At 35.4% G+C, this 15,349-nt stretch overlaps 2 protein-coding genes across 14 annotated transcripts; one reads left to right on the forward strand and one right to left on the reverse strand.

Annotated features, from left to right (window-relative positions):
• Positions 1–349: 349 nt before the first annotated feature.
• LOC140764917 (sterol 3-beta-glucosyltransferase UGT80B1) lies at positions 350–9,359 on the reverse strand. Of its 13 annotated transcripts, none has more exons than XM_073103772.1 (17): positions 9,227–9,359; positions 8,385–8,456; positions 8,196–8,289; positions 7,939–8,111; positions 7,651–7,745; positions 7,439–7,526; positions 6,180–6,281; positions 5,991–6,046; positions 4,858–4,892; positions 4,416–4,635; positions 3,879–4,100; positions 3,718–3,777; positions 3,591–3,630; positions 2,496–2,717; positions 2,303–2,408; positions 916–1,039; positions 350–794 (listed from the first exon to the last, which is right to left on the reverse strand). In XM_073103772.1, the coding sequence occupies exons 1-15, from the start codon at positions 9,311–9,313 to the stop codon at positions 2,340–2,342; spliced, it is 1,635 nt and encodes a 544-aa protein (XP_072959873.1). In that variant the 5' UTR covers positions 9,314–9,359; the 3' UTR covers positions 350–794; positions 916–1,039; positions 2,303–2,339. The 13 variants fall into 13 exon arrangements, with proteins under 13 accessions (XP_072959873.1, XP_072959871.1, XP_072959872.1 ...); XM_073103770.1 differs by having other exon boundaries at positions 2,054–2,408; XM_073103769.1 differs by having other exon boundaries at positions 352–794; positions 916–2,204.
• Positions 9,360–11,022: 1,663 nt separating this feature from the next.
• LOC140765008 (uncharacterized) lies at positions 11,023–15,328 on the forward strand. Its single transcript, XM_073103919.1, has 10 exons — positions 11,023–11,199; positions 11,301–11,362; positions 12,037–12,156; positions 12,260–12,359; positions 12,535–12,615; positions 12,934–12,983; positions 13,186–13,336; positions 13,610–13,666; positions 14,703–14,824; positions 14,918–15,328. Exons 1-10 carry the CDS (start codon positions 11,185–11,187, stop codon positions 15,132–15,134), a joined length of 975 nt encoding a protein of 324 aa, XP_072960020.1. The 5' UTR covers positions 11,023–11,184; the 3' UTR covers positions 15,135–15,328.
• The last annotated feature ends 21 nt before the right edge of the window (positions 15,329–15,349 follow it).

Below are 15,349 nucleotides of genomic sequence, written 5' to 3' on the forward strand. Positions count from 1 at the left end.
TAGTATGGTTGTAGAGATTTAATTCCTCGAGGTGGCAAGGGATAAGTAAGAAGGTCATTATCATATCTCAAAATAAAAAATAAAAGCTCATTAAAGAGTTTTGACTGTTTGACTAGCATGATCATTAAAGCTTCCTAATGGCAAGTAAGAATTTATGATCACTCATGTGTGCTCTCTCTCTCTCTCTCTCTCTCTCTCTCTCTCTCTCTCTCTCTCTCTCTCTCTCTCTCTATACTGGGTTGTAAGATTAACTTGGAAATAGTCATGGATTCAAGTGGCAAACTATATTCAGCAATAAAAGTAATGTACCAAAATACCCTGTTCAACAAGTGCAAAACAAACATGGATAAAAAGATAAAAGCATACAACAAAATGCACTTATATAAAAGAACAAGCTCTAGTTGCATGAACCAAACAAAATTGAGTTCTTGTTGCTTCCTTAAAACCCTTTCCCCAAATTTTCTCAACAACAAAAAAAAATTTCCCTTTTCCCGAAGAGTTATAGAAACTATACAAGTTTTTCGAAACCAAGGATATACATTATGCCATGCAATAAAAAAATTAGTACTTGAAGCATCAAAGGGAGGAAACCAAGAACAAACCCTACAATTAAGTAAGCTTCTCATTGAATTACCATGCTTTAGAAGTCGTGCATCTATACCTTCTTGGCTTTATGTGTTAGCCTTTGCTTAGATTAGCCCACCTCTTGTGTCTTTTACTCATGGAGCCCCAAACTCTAATTGATAGGTTGTGTACTGTGTTCCTCTACATTGCATCTTTTATTATTTTCCACACTGCAACCAAAGTCCAGCTTTCACTGAAGTTTATATATCAAGGGCACAAATCCTAAGTGGCAGTCACGAGCCAGGAAGAAGCCCTCTAAGAGATAACAACTTCATATATTCATGCAAGTACCTGTTGTTCGATCTGAATCTTCTTACTGTAGCTCATCAAGCAAGATTGGTAAATCTGAAAGATATAAGCACTAACAACAAGATGACTTTGGGTTCTTATCCCTGCCTCCGTCTCAGTGAACCAACTGTGAACAAAAATCTAAGAGAAATGAGTTAATCCAATACAAAGAGAGCCAAATAGTAATTTGATGCTACCTTTTTTCGTGAAGAAGAAAAAATGATATCTCAAAATTATTTAAACACTTCAAATTAAGAAAGATCAAATTGTATATATTTCTACAGTAGCCTGTTGTATGTTTCTTTGCATGAGAACTGTCTGGCCGGAAACATTAGCATACGACAAGTAGCTAAAAGTTGAATATACACTTCAACAGTATAAAAGAATATGATTGATACACAATGAACAAACTAGGAAACTGCTTTAGAAATTAAGCAGAGAAAATATTCAAAGTAATAACCAGTAGTTAGATCAGCAAGAGTGTGGAAACTGGAAAACATAAACTGGAACATTTGCAAAACTGACTTCGCAGTGGTCCCTTACGAAATCAAAAAGATTAATGAAAACATTCTACAAGATGTGGCGTGTGAAATCAGAGGAGATACCATTTGGAACAGACATCTCATTTCAAGAGCTTCGGCTGCTAATATTCAACAGCTCAGGTAATTTTGTTGTTGATAACTGAAGAATGAACCCTGGTACTGAGCACCCATTAGAGTTCAAGCTTGAAACATTCTTGATTTCAAAAGTGTGCAAGCAACAATGCAGTTGACCCATTTTCTTTCTTAAGCTAATCTTCACTCTCAATTGACCATTTCTATTACCACTCCATGCCCTTCAAGTTTTTACCTAATAAACTTACTAAGTATAGTTTCAACTTAGTAACTTCCCATAACCAGAATGATTTCTGAGCCTTATTCCGTTGCAAAGAGTAGTCTTGAATTCATGCAAGAACAACCGTTTGCACTTCCCCTTGTTAACAAAATAAATGTTTGAATCATTCCACACATCAGTGAGAAGACTCATGCACATATTATCTATTGAGTTTAGGCATTTTAGACCTTGGGAACATAATCATCAACTGTTTGGTGAGTACTGAACTAGCTGATAGAGCCTAATAATCCTCCTTAATGCACCTTACCATTCCCTTTGGTTAGTTGGAGTGAATTTTCATGATATTAGAAGATTGGTCTATTTCAGGTTCTCTTTCTTTTTCCATCAATTTTTTTGGAGTACTATCTTTCGCTTCTGATTGGCAGCTGCCCAGAAGATTTTCACTTGTGACCTAAAATCTGAAAAAAATATTAGAGACAAAAAAACCACATAAAACTAGGACTGAAAGCTTAGGCAGCCCAGAGAAACAGGGGATTTTATGGCAATTAAAACATGCCTAGGCAGTAAATATTGAGTTCCGTGCCAGATCAGATCTATGTTCCCTCATTAAATGGAGGGATCACTTTTTCCTTCAAGGCCTTCAGGGCTTCCCCAATTCCATCCTAGAAAACATACATGGATTATTTAATAGGTTCAGCTATTGCAGTGAAACAAATCTGAAAGGAACTGAGTCACCACATTACACATACCTCAGAAGAAATTCTGTGAGCTATGGTAGCAGCTTGAGCTTTGACCTCAGGGGATAATGCCATTTTAATAGCTCTGGATAGGGCACCTGCAGCTTGATTTATGCTTGAGATGTCATTATCATCTGGAATCAGATGCTGTCTTTGTAGTGGTTCTGGAGCAACTCCTAGCCAGCAAAGCCTCTCCGCCCAGTAAAACTGATCTAGTAGGAAGGGGCACACAACCTGCATAAACAAAAATATTAATACCTCTTTGCATGTGGGAAGGGGAATAATAGTATCTTTCTTGTGAACCAAAATCATATTGAAAGAACAAACTCTAGCAAACACTACACTAAATGCATAAATAGTATAAACTGGATGTGCATAACTAAGATCTGTTTGTCTAAACTAGAAGTATATACAAGAAATTCAACTAACAAAAATTCTGAGGTACTCTTCTAATAACCATGCAATTGTTCACTTTATAACTAACAACACCTGCACAGGGAAGTTGTTAGCACTAATTAGTATTATTAAATGAGTCTATTTGTAAGTGTTTATAGAAAGAATCACTCCTTACCTGCATAACTTGACTAGCATATGTCAGACCAATATGCATGTGTGTGTATACAATTTGACGGAAAAATTTCTGTTGGCTTCTATAGAATATGTTTAACAGGCTTCGAGAAGACAGATTTAGTTGACACCTCAACTAACTAAAACTTTGTAGTTTTTTTCATAGTAAAATGGGATAAATTATGCTTTCCAGAACATGACTAGACATGACAACTTGTAAAGAATGAATCTTCATAGCCACGAAAGTAACTATTCATTTTTGTGTGAGATAAGCCAACAAATGTATTGGCTATAGATGTATTCTTAAGAATAAATAGATTGTGAATAGACATAGGCTACTGCATGTTCCTTATAGATGAAGAGGAAAATGAATATAGATAGAATTGAAAAGTGTATTGCAACAATAGCAGCAGGAATTTCAGAGAAACAAGAACCAATCTAAACAGTTCTTCCAGATTTTTTTTCACACTTGAAAACAACAATGTCAACACGAATAGAGAACCAGAACAAAAGAAGAATATCAGAAGTGCCATTTACAACCTGAGGGATGCCAGCATGCAGTGCTGCAGCAGTGGAGCCACTGTTCTCAAATCAGGGCAGGTATAAAATTCAGTTCATCAACTGTTCAGGAAAAAAATTTAAGTTAAAATAATTTCAAGTCCCCCACCTGCCTCCATGATGAACTGCAACTGCACATCTAGGAAAAAGCCAGCTGTATGGTATTGTGCTGATAATATATCGAGAAAGAACATCCATTAAATATTAAATGACAAGGGAAGAAGTATCAAAAAGATAATGTGAAGTTGTGAACATTCTGATAATTCTTACCCAGAGAAGCAGAAGAGACGGTCATTAAAGAGGAAAGTGCTATCTTCATGGCACACAGCTCGTTCCAGTACAGCTGATTTTGATGATGCACCAGCAATCAATTGAATGGTAGCATCTAGTGGCTTGTAACCAGATGAGAAAAGGACAAATTTATACTCTGTGCTCTCTACAACAGCTTCAAGTACCATCAGAAATGCTTGAGGATTTCTAAGAAAACCCATGCTGCAATGATGGATTTCATCTAAGAGATTGTGCAAAATGAACATTGGGTTTGCAAAAACAGCCATAAATAATTGGAGCATCTGTGCAAGTTAGATTGTTGGTCTACCCAAATCAAATTGAACTAGGAATTTGGACGACGAAAATAAATGAGAATCTCATCATCAACTAAAGTCATGACCAACTTGATTATTGATTTAGTTCATTCTGTTCTATTAAATTTGGACTGGAAACTGCACATGAGAACTCTTGGAGATTTTTATTCTAATCAAGAATATGAGAAGTGCCATTTATTTTACTCAGTAGCATATAATGTACCTTCCGATAGAATTTAGCCCTACAAATACTGGTAAACATGGTCTCGAGGAATCCATGAGAAAATTCTGTAGGGCAGCATGATTTGCACAAAGTCTGTCCATGGAAATCACAGATCTATAAGGATTTGGACGAAAAATTTCCCTGCATCTATGACATGAAAATTGCCACTCCATAGGAAGAAACCAGAAGCCGCAAATGTAAACATTTGATGGCCAATAACCTGTCATGATTGTGTTAGTACACAGAATCAGATTCTAAAAAGTCAGCTCTTCAGATCAATCAATCCAATGGAACACTCAAAGAAAATAATACAATGTCACTGAACTAGAAGTTTTATATGTTATTGATATTTGATAAGTACCTTTTAAGAACAATTTGAAGATCAATTGCCTAAACTACTAACTTAAACAGCAATATCTCACAACTGAAAGTTAAGTCATACCTGGGAACTCTACAATTTCCTTGCTGAACCCATACCTGCTTAGTGCAAAATGATTTCAAGTTTTCAACAATCTCATTGGCATGTATATGCAATAAGACTTTTAAAACACAAGCCAAAATGACATCAACATCAAGATATAATTAGCGCATGAATAGAGTTATCCTCACTTCAAAATAAAATTAATAAAAATAACTAAAATCATGAAGGTGTCCAGAAAGACACAATGTTGAAGTATGATTTAATCATCAAATATCAGAATACAAACAAATATCAGATTATTAATCCATTTGCTCCCTACCTGGTCATTGCGACCCCCTTTGTGAGGAGGCACCCCTTCTCCCGAAGGAGTTGGTTCCAAAATAAATAAAACCTACAACTGCACATTAATAATTTGTTCAGACAAACTAAAAGCTACTAGCTCACTCTTATGGTTTAAGTACCTCCCTTCCACATACAAGTTGAAATAGAATACTTTAAGATGTTAACAGCCTCTAATGGGATTATTAGTTACTATAGTAGAATACCGAAAAAGTTTCGATGAGTATCCAATGTCAAATATTGGCACCACCATAGTGGTGTGAATGTGAGTAAAGTAAACCACCTATTGGATTTGGGGATGACTTCTATGAACTTATTGCACTCCCTCGACCCAACATTTGTGAGGACCTGGTCACTGGAACACTTTTACACTGGTATCAGCCAGTTCTCATTAACCGTATCCTTTTTGACATCAAGGAATGCCCTATTAGATAGAATGATATTATCTCAGCAAATTTATCTACTATAGTTTATACTATACTTTCTTTAAGCAAGCAAAGTAGATATATTGAAGCAACCAACATAAACATGGGCGGTTCAGGTATCATTCGTCCATTGATTCCCAACCAGATTTCAACTGTGAAATTCTTGAGCAAGATTACAAACCAGTCCTACACAATGATTAATATAAGCATGTCTGGTTTTTCCAATTAGTTCAAATAGAATCTGAGTACAGCCCCTTACAGCTGATGCTTGAGAATGAGGCCACCATGTCTATATGGAGAGGCAAAACTACAATTCACCCAACATATGTTTCTAAATCAACACGCAAACTTCATAATTGCCAGTTTACGCTGAAAGTATTTGAATCTTACAGTAGTAGTGGTGATTGTGCCCGCATGTGCCACAAGGGAAGATTAGTAACCGGATCCTGCAGTTGTTACAAAAGCAACTTCAAGGAAATTCCCCCAGAAAAGGAAAGAAAGAGAAGTGGTGAATAATATATTAACAGAACAATGTTAAAGAGCCATTAAAGCAACAGTGCTTGTAAAGGTTAAACCCACTGTAAAAGGCACAGGACTTAGATTCAAACAATCACTTCTCCATGACCCCCAATTGTCCATAAATAGTGGCCACATCCAGTGGGCAATATCTTTCCAGCATACCTATCAATTATATAAGACATTTTAATCTCATGCAACACAAATGAGACTTTCAAGGGGAGTATAACAAGCCGGTACAGAGTAAATTCAGTGTTCCATGCATGAAGCAAGGTTGAAACTGACTCTTAAAAGTATAATCAAAGTACAACAGAAGGAAGATCAGTAGATTGAACCCATTGCTGGTAATTATTTTCCTGAATTTACTTGTTATGATATACTAGAGGAGAATAATGTGCTACGATCTAGATTCCCAAACTGCAAGGAGAGAGCTCCAAGGAGTTGTGTCTGAATTTGTGGCTATATACTATGAGTAAAATGCTGTTGAGCTATTAAACCTGAGTCCATGATAGCTTCATTCAATAGCACTTTAGTTGCTCGTACATGAAGTTCTATCTGAGAAATATGCCTCTTTGGAAGTCTTACAACTGCTCTGCCTCTAGCAGAGGAAAGATACATATGGAGTTTTAGTGCACCAAATTAAGTTTCTGATAGATGGATCACTCATTATTGGCATGATGGTATCTTAAGAGATTACTACCAGTACCCATCAATCATTCCCTTTTGTGGAACAAAATAGGGTTAACGAGGAAATCACTTTATAACAAGTTGCAGCCATACCATACTGCAGGTTATATCACTACTTCAATTAACTAATAATGATGTTAAATGGCTAATCAGCTCTAATATCATTGGATGGGCAATGCAGATAATCATGAGGACACATTTTATTTGCAAAAGGGCCAGATCAGAGATCTTCACAACCATTCATTTTTTACTACTTTTATCAAATTCACCTACGTCCTAATATAGTCACAAATGGCAGGAGCACCGCAGATTTTAACCTTAGTAAACAAGTCTCAGCTTCACTAAGTATGTTTATCTTCGACTTCCCATGTGAGATGCATTCATATTCAAGGTCAGCAATCAACTTCATTTTGAACTCCACTCATGCTTACACCATGTCCAATTCTGCCTCCAAATTCACAATTCAATCCAAGATCATCTTATGCAATTCAAGGACTTCAGTCCATTTACCAAAGAGGCAACTACAACTCAGTTGGGAGGATAGAGATACTCTGATTAACTAGCCAGAAGAATGCAAACAAACAGGCATGTCATGAAACCCGTAACACAATAATGCATGTAAAAGTCTTTCATACCCATACCGTGTTTGCAGGAGCTTCTTGAAAATATTTGTACAAGAAAGGAAGCTCCTGTCTAAACTGACGTTCAAATGATGAAGGGGCACTAGACAAGACAAAGACATGTTAGAAGATGAAAGTAAACTCCACAAAGTAGTATACCAGAAAAACAACCAATGTCAAGTTCACACTGCAATATACAGTGTACTGAATAATAGATAAAACATTACCATGGATAAGAAAAGCCATAGTACCTGTAAGGAACAAGATAAGGAGCAGTTATAACACACTCAACCTGGAATAATTCTGCAAGATGCCAACCTTCCTGGATCATGAGGAAGGATAAAATATTTCACAAGATAAAAAGTATCTAAAACACAAAATAAAGAGGACATGCAAATTTCAAATAGCAAGATATGGCACCCTAGGATGTAAATGCAAAGAATTCCTTCATACTGCACAGCAGCTAGAAACTAAAACCATAATAAAAAGGATTAGCATGTGAAATTTCTGTTTACCAAAGCAAAGAAATTGATAGCAATAAAATCACCCTCCATGCTTGGATCATCTCCAAAAATCCCTTCAAGTGCAGATAAACATTCTTGCCTGTGTTCCTTCTGAATGATCTTTTTGCGCGAAGAAAATGATATTTGGTCGACATGTGATTGAGGAATCTCACCTTCAGAACCTACTAAAACATGTTGACGTTTCTTACTGTGTGTACAAAAGGAATGAAGTACATGCAGAGATGTCGAGAATCTTTTGAAGATCTAACCTGAGATGTTGTCGTGTTGATGAGCAGCAAGAACAGGGGCACTGGATACTGGCATATAGGCAACATTTTTACATGCCAAATGTGCACTTAAACTCTGCAAAATCACAACATTATTCCAAACAACAAGATTGGGCAACTAAACAGGCTCATAAATGAAATTGGGTGTACAGATATCATCTTACAACAGACCTGATGAGCTAAATGGGTTATTAAAACCACTTGGTAGTGCTGCTGGTCACATGCAAAAGCTGTAGCAAGGGCCTGTGAACAAAAATAGTGTTGTTTAAGTGGTGATATAATGTGTCATATTGGGTCACAAAAGCATACTCAAGTTTTCAAAATATAAAGCAATGGGGATCTAAGAAATCCGATAAACACAACATATAAAAATGACAACAAAACTGAAACTTTACTGACCCCTTTGCACTTCATTATTGGTTATTGGCTTTCAGTAATCAGATATAAAAAGAAGACATACAAATGCACAATGCAATAACCTTACAATTACAAAGTTAACTTTAATAAGTTTTTGCAACACAAATCCCAAATATAGTGCAGTTTCTTCTTCCTTTTCGGACAACAATGGAGAAAGAGAGTCCTCTCCTCTCTCGAGGTAATAATGTTCCATCATTCTAAGCCATTAACTATCGTAAAAAGCAAATCAAAACCATCTGGTGTTGTCTTCTATCATAAATATAAATTATAACTAGAAAAAAGGAATATAATTTCTTTCAGAGGTACATGAATTATCCATTTATGAGCATTTCTCAAGAATCTTTCAAAACTAAGTCTAATCGAAGGCAACACAAGGCAAAGGAGACGGAATCTAAAGGATGACCTAAAATTCAAGATGATACATCCGATTTAAGCCTTTCAACAACTCTAATTCGACTTTAAGATTAAACTCGGATTGAAGAACCAAATGTGGTTCGCGACCATTGCAAGAATTGCAACTTCGTATAGTTCATGATCAAAATTTCTAGGGTTCGAGGAATGAGTAAAGTGCGGTAGAGAAGGAGACGCGTTACTACCGCGATCGGATAGACGTCGCCTTTGGTACCGAAGGCCATGAACACCGCTCGAGGTCTCCGTTCCTTCGCGCCGAGCTCGCCCTCCATCGAGTTTCCTACTAAACTCCAAAACTGGATTCGAACGACGTCTAAGTGTAAACGGATCCGAGCATTGGAAGATCCGAACTCGAATCAATGGGGCAACTAGTGTTCATCTTTGGCTTTTTTCTTTTACTTTTTTTATTGAATTTTTAACATAATTACCACTAAAAACTTTCCAAGTATCACAATTAACACTACATTTTATAATTATCATAATTGCCGCTAATTTTTTTGTACTCTTTCAAAAATGGCATTCTTTAATTAAGTTTCATTATTATGATTAACACCAAACTCAAATAGAAAAAAAACACTTTTTCTATATAAAAATTATTTAAAGATACGCTACCCAATATTATAGTACAATAAATATTATCTTCTTTTTCGACGAATAACAAAAATTGTCATAAATATTTTATGAGTTAGATATATTTTATCATCTTGTATTTATGTCTAAAATTACTTTATACACATATTTCAAAAGTCTTAAATCAATTCTTATACTTATGACTAGAATGAGATCATGATCACACTATCAAAAGACCAAAATAGTGATAATTTGTATCATTATTCAATAAATTGTAACGTAACTACTAAACTTAATAAAAATTTAGTTAATCATACTTACTAATCAAATAACTTAGAAATGTCTTCCATGTTATCATATGTCCAGGCTGAATGCACTCGAAAAAAAAAAAAGGCTATGGAAGAGACTATGAGAATGAGGAAGAAAGAGTTATTTAGAAGAAAATAAGAGAATGATCACTTTTTAAGAGAAAATGACTTATATAAGAGTGAGAGGGTGTTTTAGTTCGAAACATATAGGAATATGAGAGAATTCAGCTCGATAATATATTTTGGATGTTATTTGAGTGCTTAAGTTTCAATTAGCAATCATATTTTAATCATAAATAGAGGAATTGTTTTGAAACCTTTTAGATGATAAAATAAGTTTGGGCATAAGTACAAGATAGTAAAATATAATTAACATATATTTTACATTCTAAATTTCAAGGTATTTTAATTATTTTATATGACTTTAATAATATTACATTGGAAATATTCTACTAAAATTAACTATATTAAATAATTTCGAAGGAGTAAAAAAAATTAGCTAGTAATTATGATATTTAAAAAATGTAATAGCAATTATAATATTATGAAATCTTTCTGCGGCACTCGTGTATGAAAATCTATTTTTGGAACGATTGGTTTACATATATATTATGTAACCAGGCCCTAAAGTATAAATAATAATAATAATAATAAGTATAGCCCAAGTATATATAGTTACAAAGGAAACTAAAATCAACCTGAAGGAACTCTCAGTTATAGATATAAAAGGCTGGAGAGAAATCCTACGTCCACTACCGAATTAATGTAAGCAAGTTGTATGACTCATTTATTACTCTCAAACATGGCTACAATTTATTTAAGTTATATGAGCTAAATCAAGTTGAACGAGTTAATCTTCGAAGGTCAACTTGTTTAAGATTTCCTAATTCATGACCGGTTCATAATAATCCACGTACGTAATTCTTCTACGGTGTCCGGTTCACCACGTCACTCGCATTAATATGTAGTTTGGGTTAGCGGGTTCTCGGATCTATACCCGATAAATCAGGTATGGCTGGTTCACAGCAACGTTTGATCCAATACATCGGGCGGTGCCCTCCCCTCACTATCCAATAGCCCTTTAGCTTTCTATTTCTTTTTTTCTTTTTCTTTTTCTTTTTCTTTTTTTTTCCATCTTCTTCTCTGGTATCGGCAATGGACTAATTCTGTTTCAGTTTTTAAAAGTAGAGAGAGCGAAATCGAATCATAGATCACTTAGATACGCCCACTCCAGTTCGCAAGCTCGAACCTGCAGCAATAACGAAATGTTTCTCCAGACGGTAATCTATACTTTATCCCAAAAAAGTTGGCTATTTGCGCGTAATTTTTGTTCGTTGCTCGGTGAGTCCGTGAAATTGAAGGGTGTTTATTGAACTGGCAGGCATGGAGGAAGGCGGCTTTCGGGTTGTATGGGTTGACGCAGTTCACAAAATCCGGCTTCCAGTAATCTATTATTCTTAATTGATTCAGCTTTTACTTCTTTTTTTTTTTTTGGATTTCTAGTGCAATTTTTATAAGATTTTGATGTCCACTGGTAATTATTGGCATCCTTTATTTGGGATTACTGGAGAATTGGAGATGAGTAGATAGTTTTTAAACAGGAGAAGAGTGGATTAGATAGTATCATCCGTGAGATGTATGGCTTCCAGTACATCTAAATGCTTGTTCGAAGAAAGAAACTGAGAGTGTTATAGTTTTGAGAATGAAATGATATGTGGTTTCAAAAATAGGTGTAGGGTGTAAATTTTATTGCAAGGTCATTGATTTACAATTACGCGTGAGGCTTAGTCTTATATGAAGTGAATATAAAAAAAAGAATTAGATTATTGGATCCATAACCTAACAATTTAGCCTTTTGGGTCGAGTTGGGTTCTAATATGTTTAACGATCTGTTCCACCACTATGGTTGGATATCTAGCCTCCTCATTGTTAAATACAGTCTTAAGTTCATTGTTCCTTACTTTAATTCTACATTTTTTTGAATCCATGCTGAAGGGGCTTAATATTGTTCATATATGATAAAGTATGATAAATGAGCAAATGCTATGATAAAGAAGATGTTATGATATTTAGATTTTTGGTGGTGGGTTTTCTCATGCTGAACTTCAATTACCCAGGGAGCATTCCAAAAAATTCATAGAGGAGGATATGATAACCCGGATGGAAGGGAAGAATTGCTTGGTGACAGGAGCTAATTCTGGCATTGGTTTTGCAACTGCTGAGGGGCTGGCTTCACGGTATTATTTATTTTTATTTTTCCAATGCTGTATTATTTTGGATAAACATTACTTTTATCTGGAAATGTGATATCGTACAAACTTCTGTGTTGTATTTTTGCAGTGGTGCAACTGTTTATATGGTCTGTCGTAATAAGGAGAGGGGAGAGGATGCCCTCTCTAAGATTCAATCCACCACCGGCAACCCAAATGTTCATCTGGAGGTATGATACTAGAAGTAGTAATCTAAATGCAATGTTGATCTGACTATGTTCTGTCTGCTGCTTGAGTTGATACATGTAGGGAACAAGTCTTTCTTGCGCACGTTATTAACATTTTTACTTTATCTTTTTATTTATATGAAATAAATCCTTTCACCATTTTCATATTCTATGGCAGGTTTGTGATCTCTCCTCTATCAAGGAAGTCAAGTCATTTGCGTCTAAATTTTCAGCAGAGGATAAACCACTCCATGTTTTGGTAAGTTATTATTGGTTAACTTTTAGATGTTAGTTTCGTTCAATTTTTGTATATATTTGTTTTTATTGGTGGCTAAGGTTTATAGGCACATCTAGTCCCTGATAGAGTGACAGTAGAACTACATATGCTTGATTGTTACAAAACCAAAATATATGACAGAGTAATTGTGATATTTCAATGAGCATAAATAATGCCTTTTTTCCTTTCTTGAAAGTTTATGCAAAGAGTAATTCGTTTCCAAACTGTGTACTTCTTAACAGCGCAATAGTGTTTATGCAGTTAAATATTTAATATTACTAACCTTACCTGTTTGTTTAGGTTAACAATGCTGGTGTACTTGAAAACAAGCGGGTGACTACACCAGAAGGGTACGTCCCTCTGAGATGCAAAATGCATTTTTATGTTTCACTTTCCCTTTTACGAATAAAGTTGAGCGTACACATAGGATGTTAACATTAGCAATTATCTTAAGTTATTTGCTTTTACTTATGACATCTCATACTGATTGTCACTGTTTTAAGACACACTACCTGCTCTTAATGTCTGTTACTCTTTTTTTTTCTTATCCAGGTTAGAATTAAACTTTGCTGTTAATGTGGCAGCAACTTATGCTATAACAGAGCTGATGATGCCATTGTTAGAGAAAACAGCACCTGATGCTCGTGTTATTACAGTCTCATCAGGTGGTATGTACTCAACACCGTTAACCAAGGATTTACAGGTATATCTCTTTTTTTTTTTTTTTCATACACTCAGGGCAAAGGAACTTCTATATAGATCTGACATTTTCTGATTGACAACTTCTTCTTTTTTTCACATGCTAATAAATTAGTCGGCATACATATCCTTTGTTTCGAACTGTTTCAATTTTGCTATTTACATTTGTTTCATTCAGATCTTTTTAGTAGTTTTTAATTGGATACTTGTGCTATAATAATCTGCTCATGTTTCTAGTGCTGGATCTGTAACATCTATCTGTGCTTTCTCTCTGCAGTTCAGCGAAAATAATTTTGATGGGACGCTACAGTATGCTAGAAATAAGAGAGTGCAGGTCAGTGAAGGTTCCTTCATTACACAGTCTTTATAAGACTGCACCGTATTTTTCTTTCCCTAAACCTCTGCATTTCCAAAATGATGCTCTCAAAACTAGTAGTAGCTTCTATATGCACTTTCATGTAGATGTTTGACTGTGGTAGAAACAGCTCATTTTGTCTTTGTATTCAGTTAGGAAATTCATTCATAAATAAATATGATGTAGGCTCCATCAAAGAGCGGCAGAAGAATAATTGGTTCATTTTTGTATTATAAATGATTTGAGAAAAATATATATTTGACTCAAAATTGGGCCCCATTGACAAAATTTGTGGAAGTTGTGCTGAAGCAGATGGATGCTACAATTCTGTGGAACCAATTGTTATTCTCATAAGAGGGATACATATAATTGCAGTTGGGATATCTAAATTAGACAAAGAAGATAACTGTATCCACCACAAATCCTAGAGGACATCAAGCAGTCATGAAAGAGTATGTCATAAAACTAGGATCAAATCATATCTGGAATTAATTGCTTCATTAGAAACTTTAATTAAAAAAAACTCTTATTAATAGTCTTCATCTGATTCCACCTTTAACCTGATATAATTATTATATGATATACAGTAACTCCTATTTGCAGCTATCTGTATGAAGATGTCTTTCACGGTTTGCCAGTTTGTTTTCTACTGGTGGTTCTCTTTCTCTTGCCGGATGAAAGCACCTATCTTTTCTGCTGGAGATGTCAGTCTCCAGCAAAGATGGCTGATTTGACTGCAAGCTACGTGTTGTATTTGAAGTGATTATATGTGACTAGGGCTGTAATTTTGCTGCAATGCTGAATATATTCCACTTAATTTCTGCAACGTTGTTTCTATTTGATCTATAAGGATCTCATTTACTGAGGAGAATTGTTTCTACCTATCTGTGGTGTATCAGGAGATGAAAACAAATACACCAATCTGCAAGAAGAAAACATTTTACATGCTTTTTATCCTACTTTTTTAAATGTTGTTACATATCTGGAATTATCTCCCCTCCCTGTGAAATTTCAGGTGGCACTAACTGAACAGTGGGCAGAAACATACAAAAATAAGGGGGTTGGTTTCTACTCGATGCATCCAGGTTGGGCTGATACACCTGGAGTAGCTAAAAGCTTGCCCAGTTTTTCCGAAAGGTCGATATCCTACATCTTTCATTCTTTCCCATTGATAACTGCTTCCAAGGTGTCATACAACTCATTAAATCACTTGGATAAATATAATGCCAGGTTATCAGGGAAGCTTAGAACAAGCGCTGAGGGAGCAGACACCGTGATCTGGTTGGCATTGCAACCAAAGGAAAAGTTGGTATCAGGTGCATTCTACTTTGATCGTGCGGAAGCACCTAAACATTTGCTGTTTGCAGGGACTGCAAAGTCCCATGCAAACATAGGTTCAATTGTGGAGACCCTTCAGTCCTTGTGCAACATACCTGCTAAAGTTTGAGAGGCTGCTTGATCAAAGGGAAGGAGCATTGCACCAAAGTTCTGTATGCAGTATGAAAGCTTTTTTTTTAAACATCAAGTAGATCGGTTGTTTTATTATCTTACGTATTTAGCTACATCTACGGATTGTGAGGTAAAAAGATACAAATGTAATGAGAATGATTCCAATATGGGGTGATTGTAATTTCTTGTGCATTGGTTTGATCTTAATAATAG

Source organism: Typha angustifolia, chromosome 8 (genome assembly GCF_048772165.1).
Source record: "Typha angustifolia cultivar Huaian chromosome 8, ASM4877216v1, whole genome shotgun sequence".
Classification (NCBI taxonomy): Eukaryota; Viridiplantae; Streptophyta; class Magnoliopsida; order Poales; family Typhaceae; genus Typha; species Typha angustifolia.

What these genes read in the sequence shown, in the direction of transcription:
- LOC140764917 (XM_073103772.1), bottom strand. Translation starts at nt 9,313, where the DNA reads ATGGAGGGCGAGCTCGGCGCGAAGGAACGGAGACCTCGAGCGGTGTTC. An exon ending in TAACCCATTTAGCTCATCAG is followed by an intron (nt 8,290 to 8,384) that starts GTCTGTTGTAAG and finishes GTGATTTTGCAG; the next exon opens with AGTTTAAGTGCACATTTGGC. An exon ending in TAAGTCCTGTGCCTTTTACA is followed by an intron (nt 6,047 to 6,179) that starts GTGGGTTTAACC and finishes TAACAACTGCAG; the next exon opens with GATCCGGTTACTAATCTTCC.
- LOC140765008 (XM_073103919.1), top strand. An exon ending in ATAAACCACTCCATGTTTTG is followed by an intron (nt 12,616 to 12,933) that starts GTAAGTTATTAT and finishes CTGTTTGTTTAG; the next exon opens with GTTAACAATGCTGGTGTACT. An exon ending in TTGCCCAGTTTTTCCGAAAG is followed by an intron (nt 14,825 to 14,917) that starts GTCGATATCCTA and finishes ATATAATGCCAG; the next exon opens with GTTATCAGGGAAGCTTAGAA.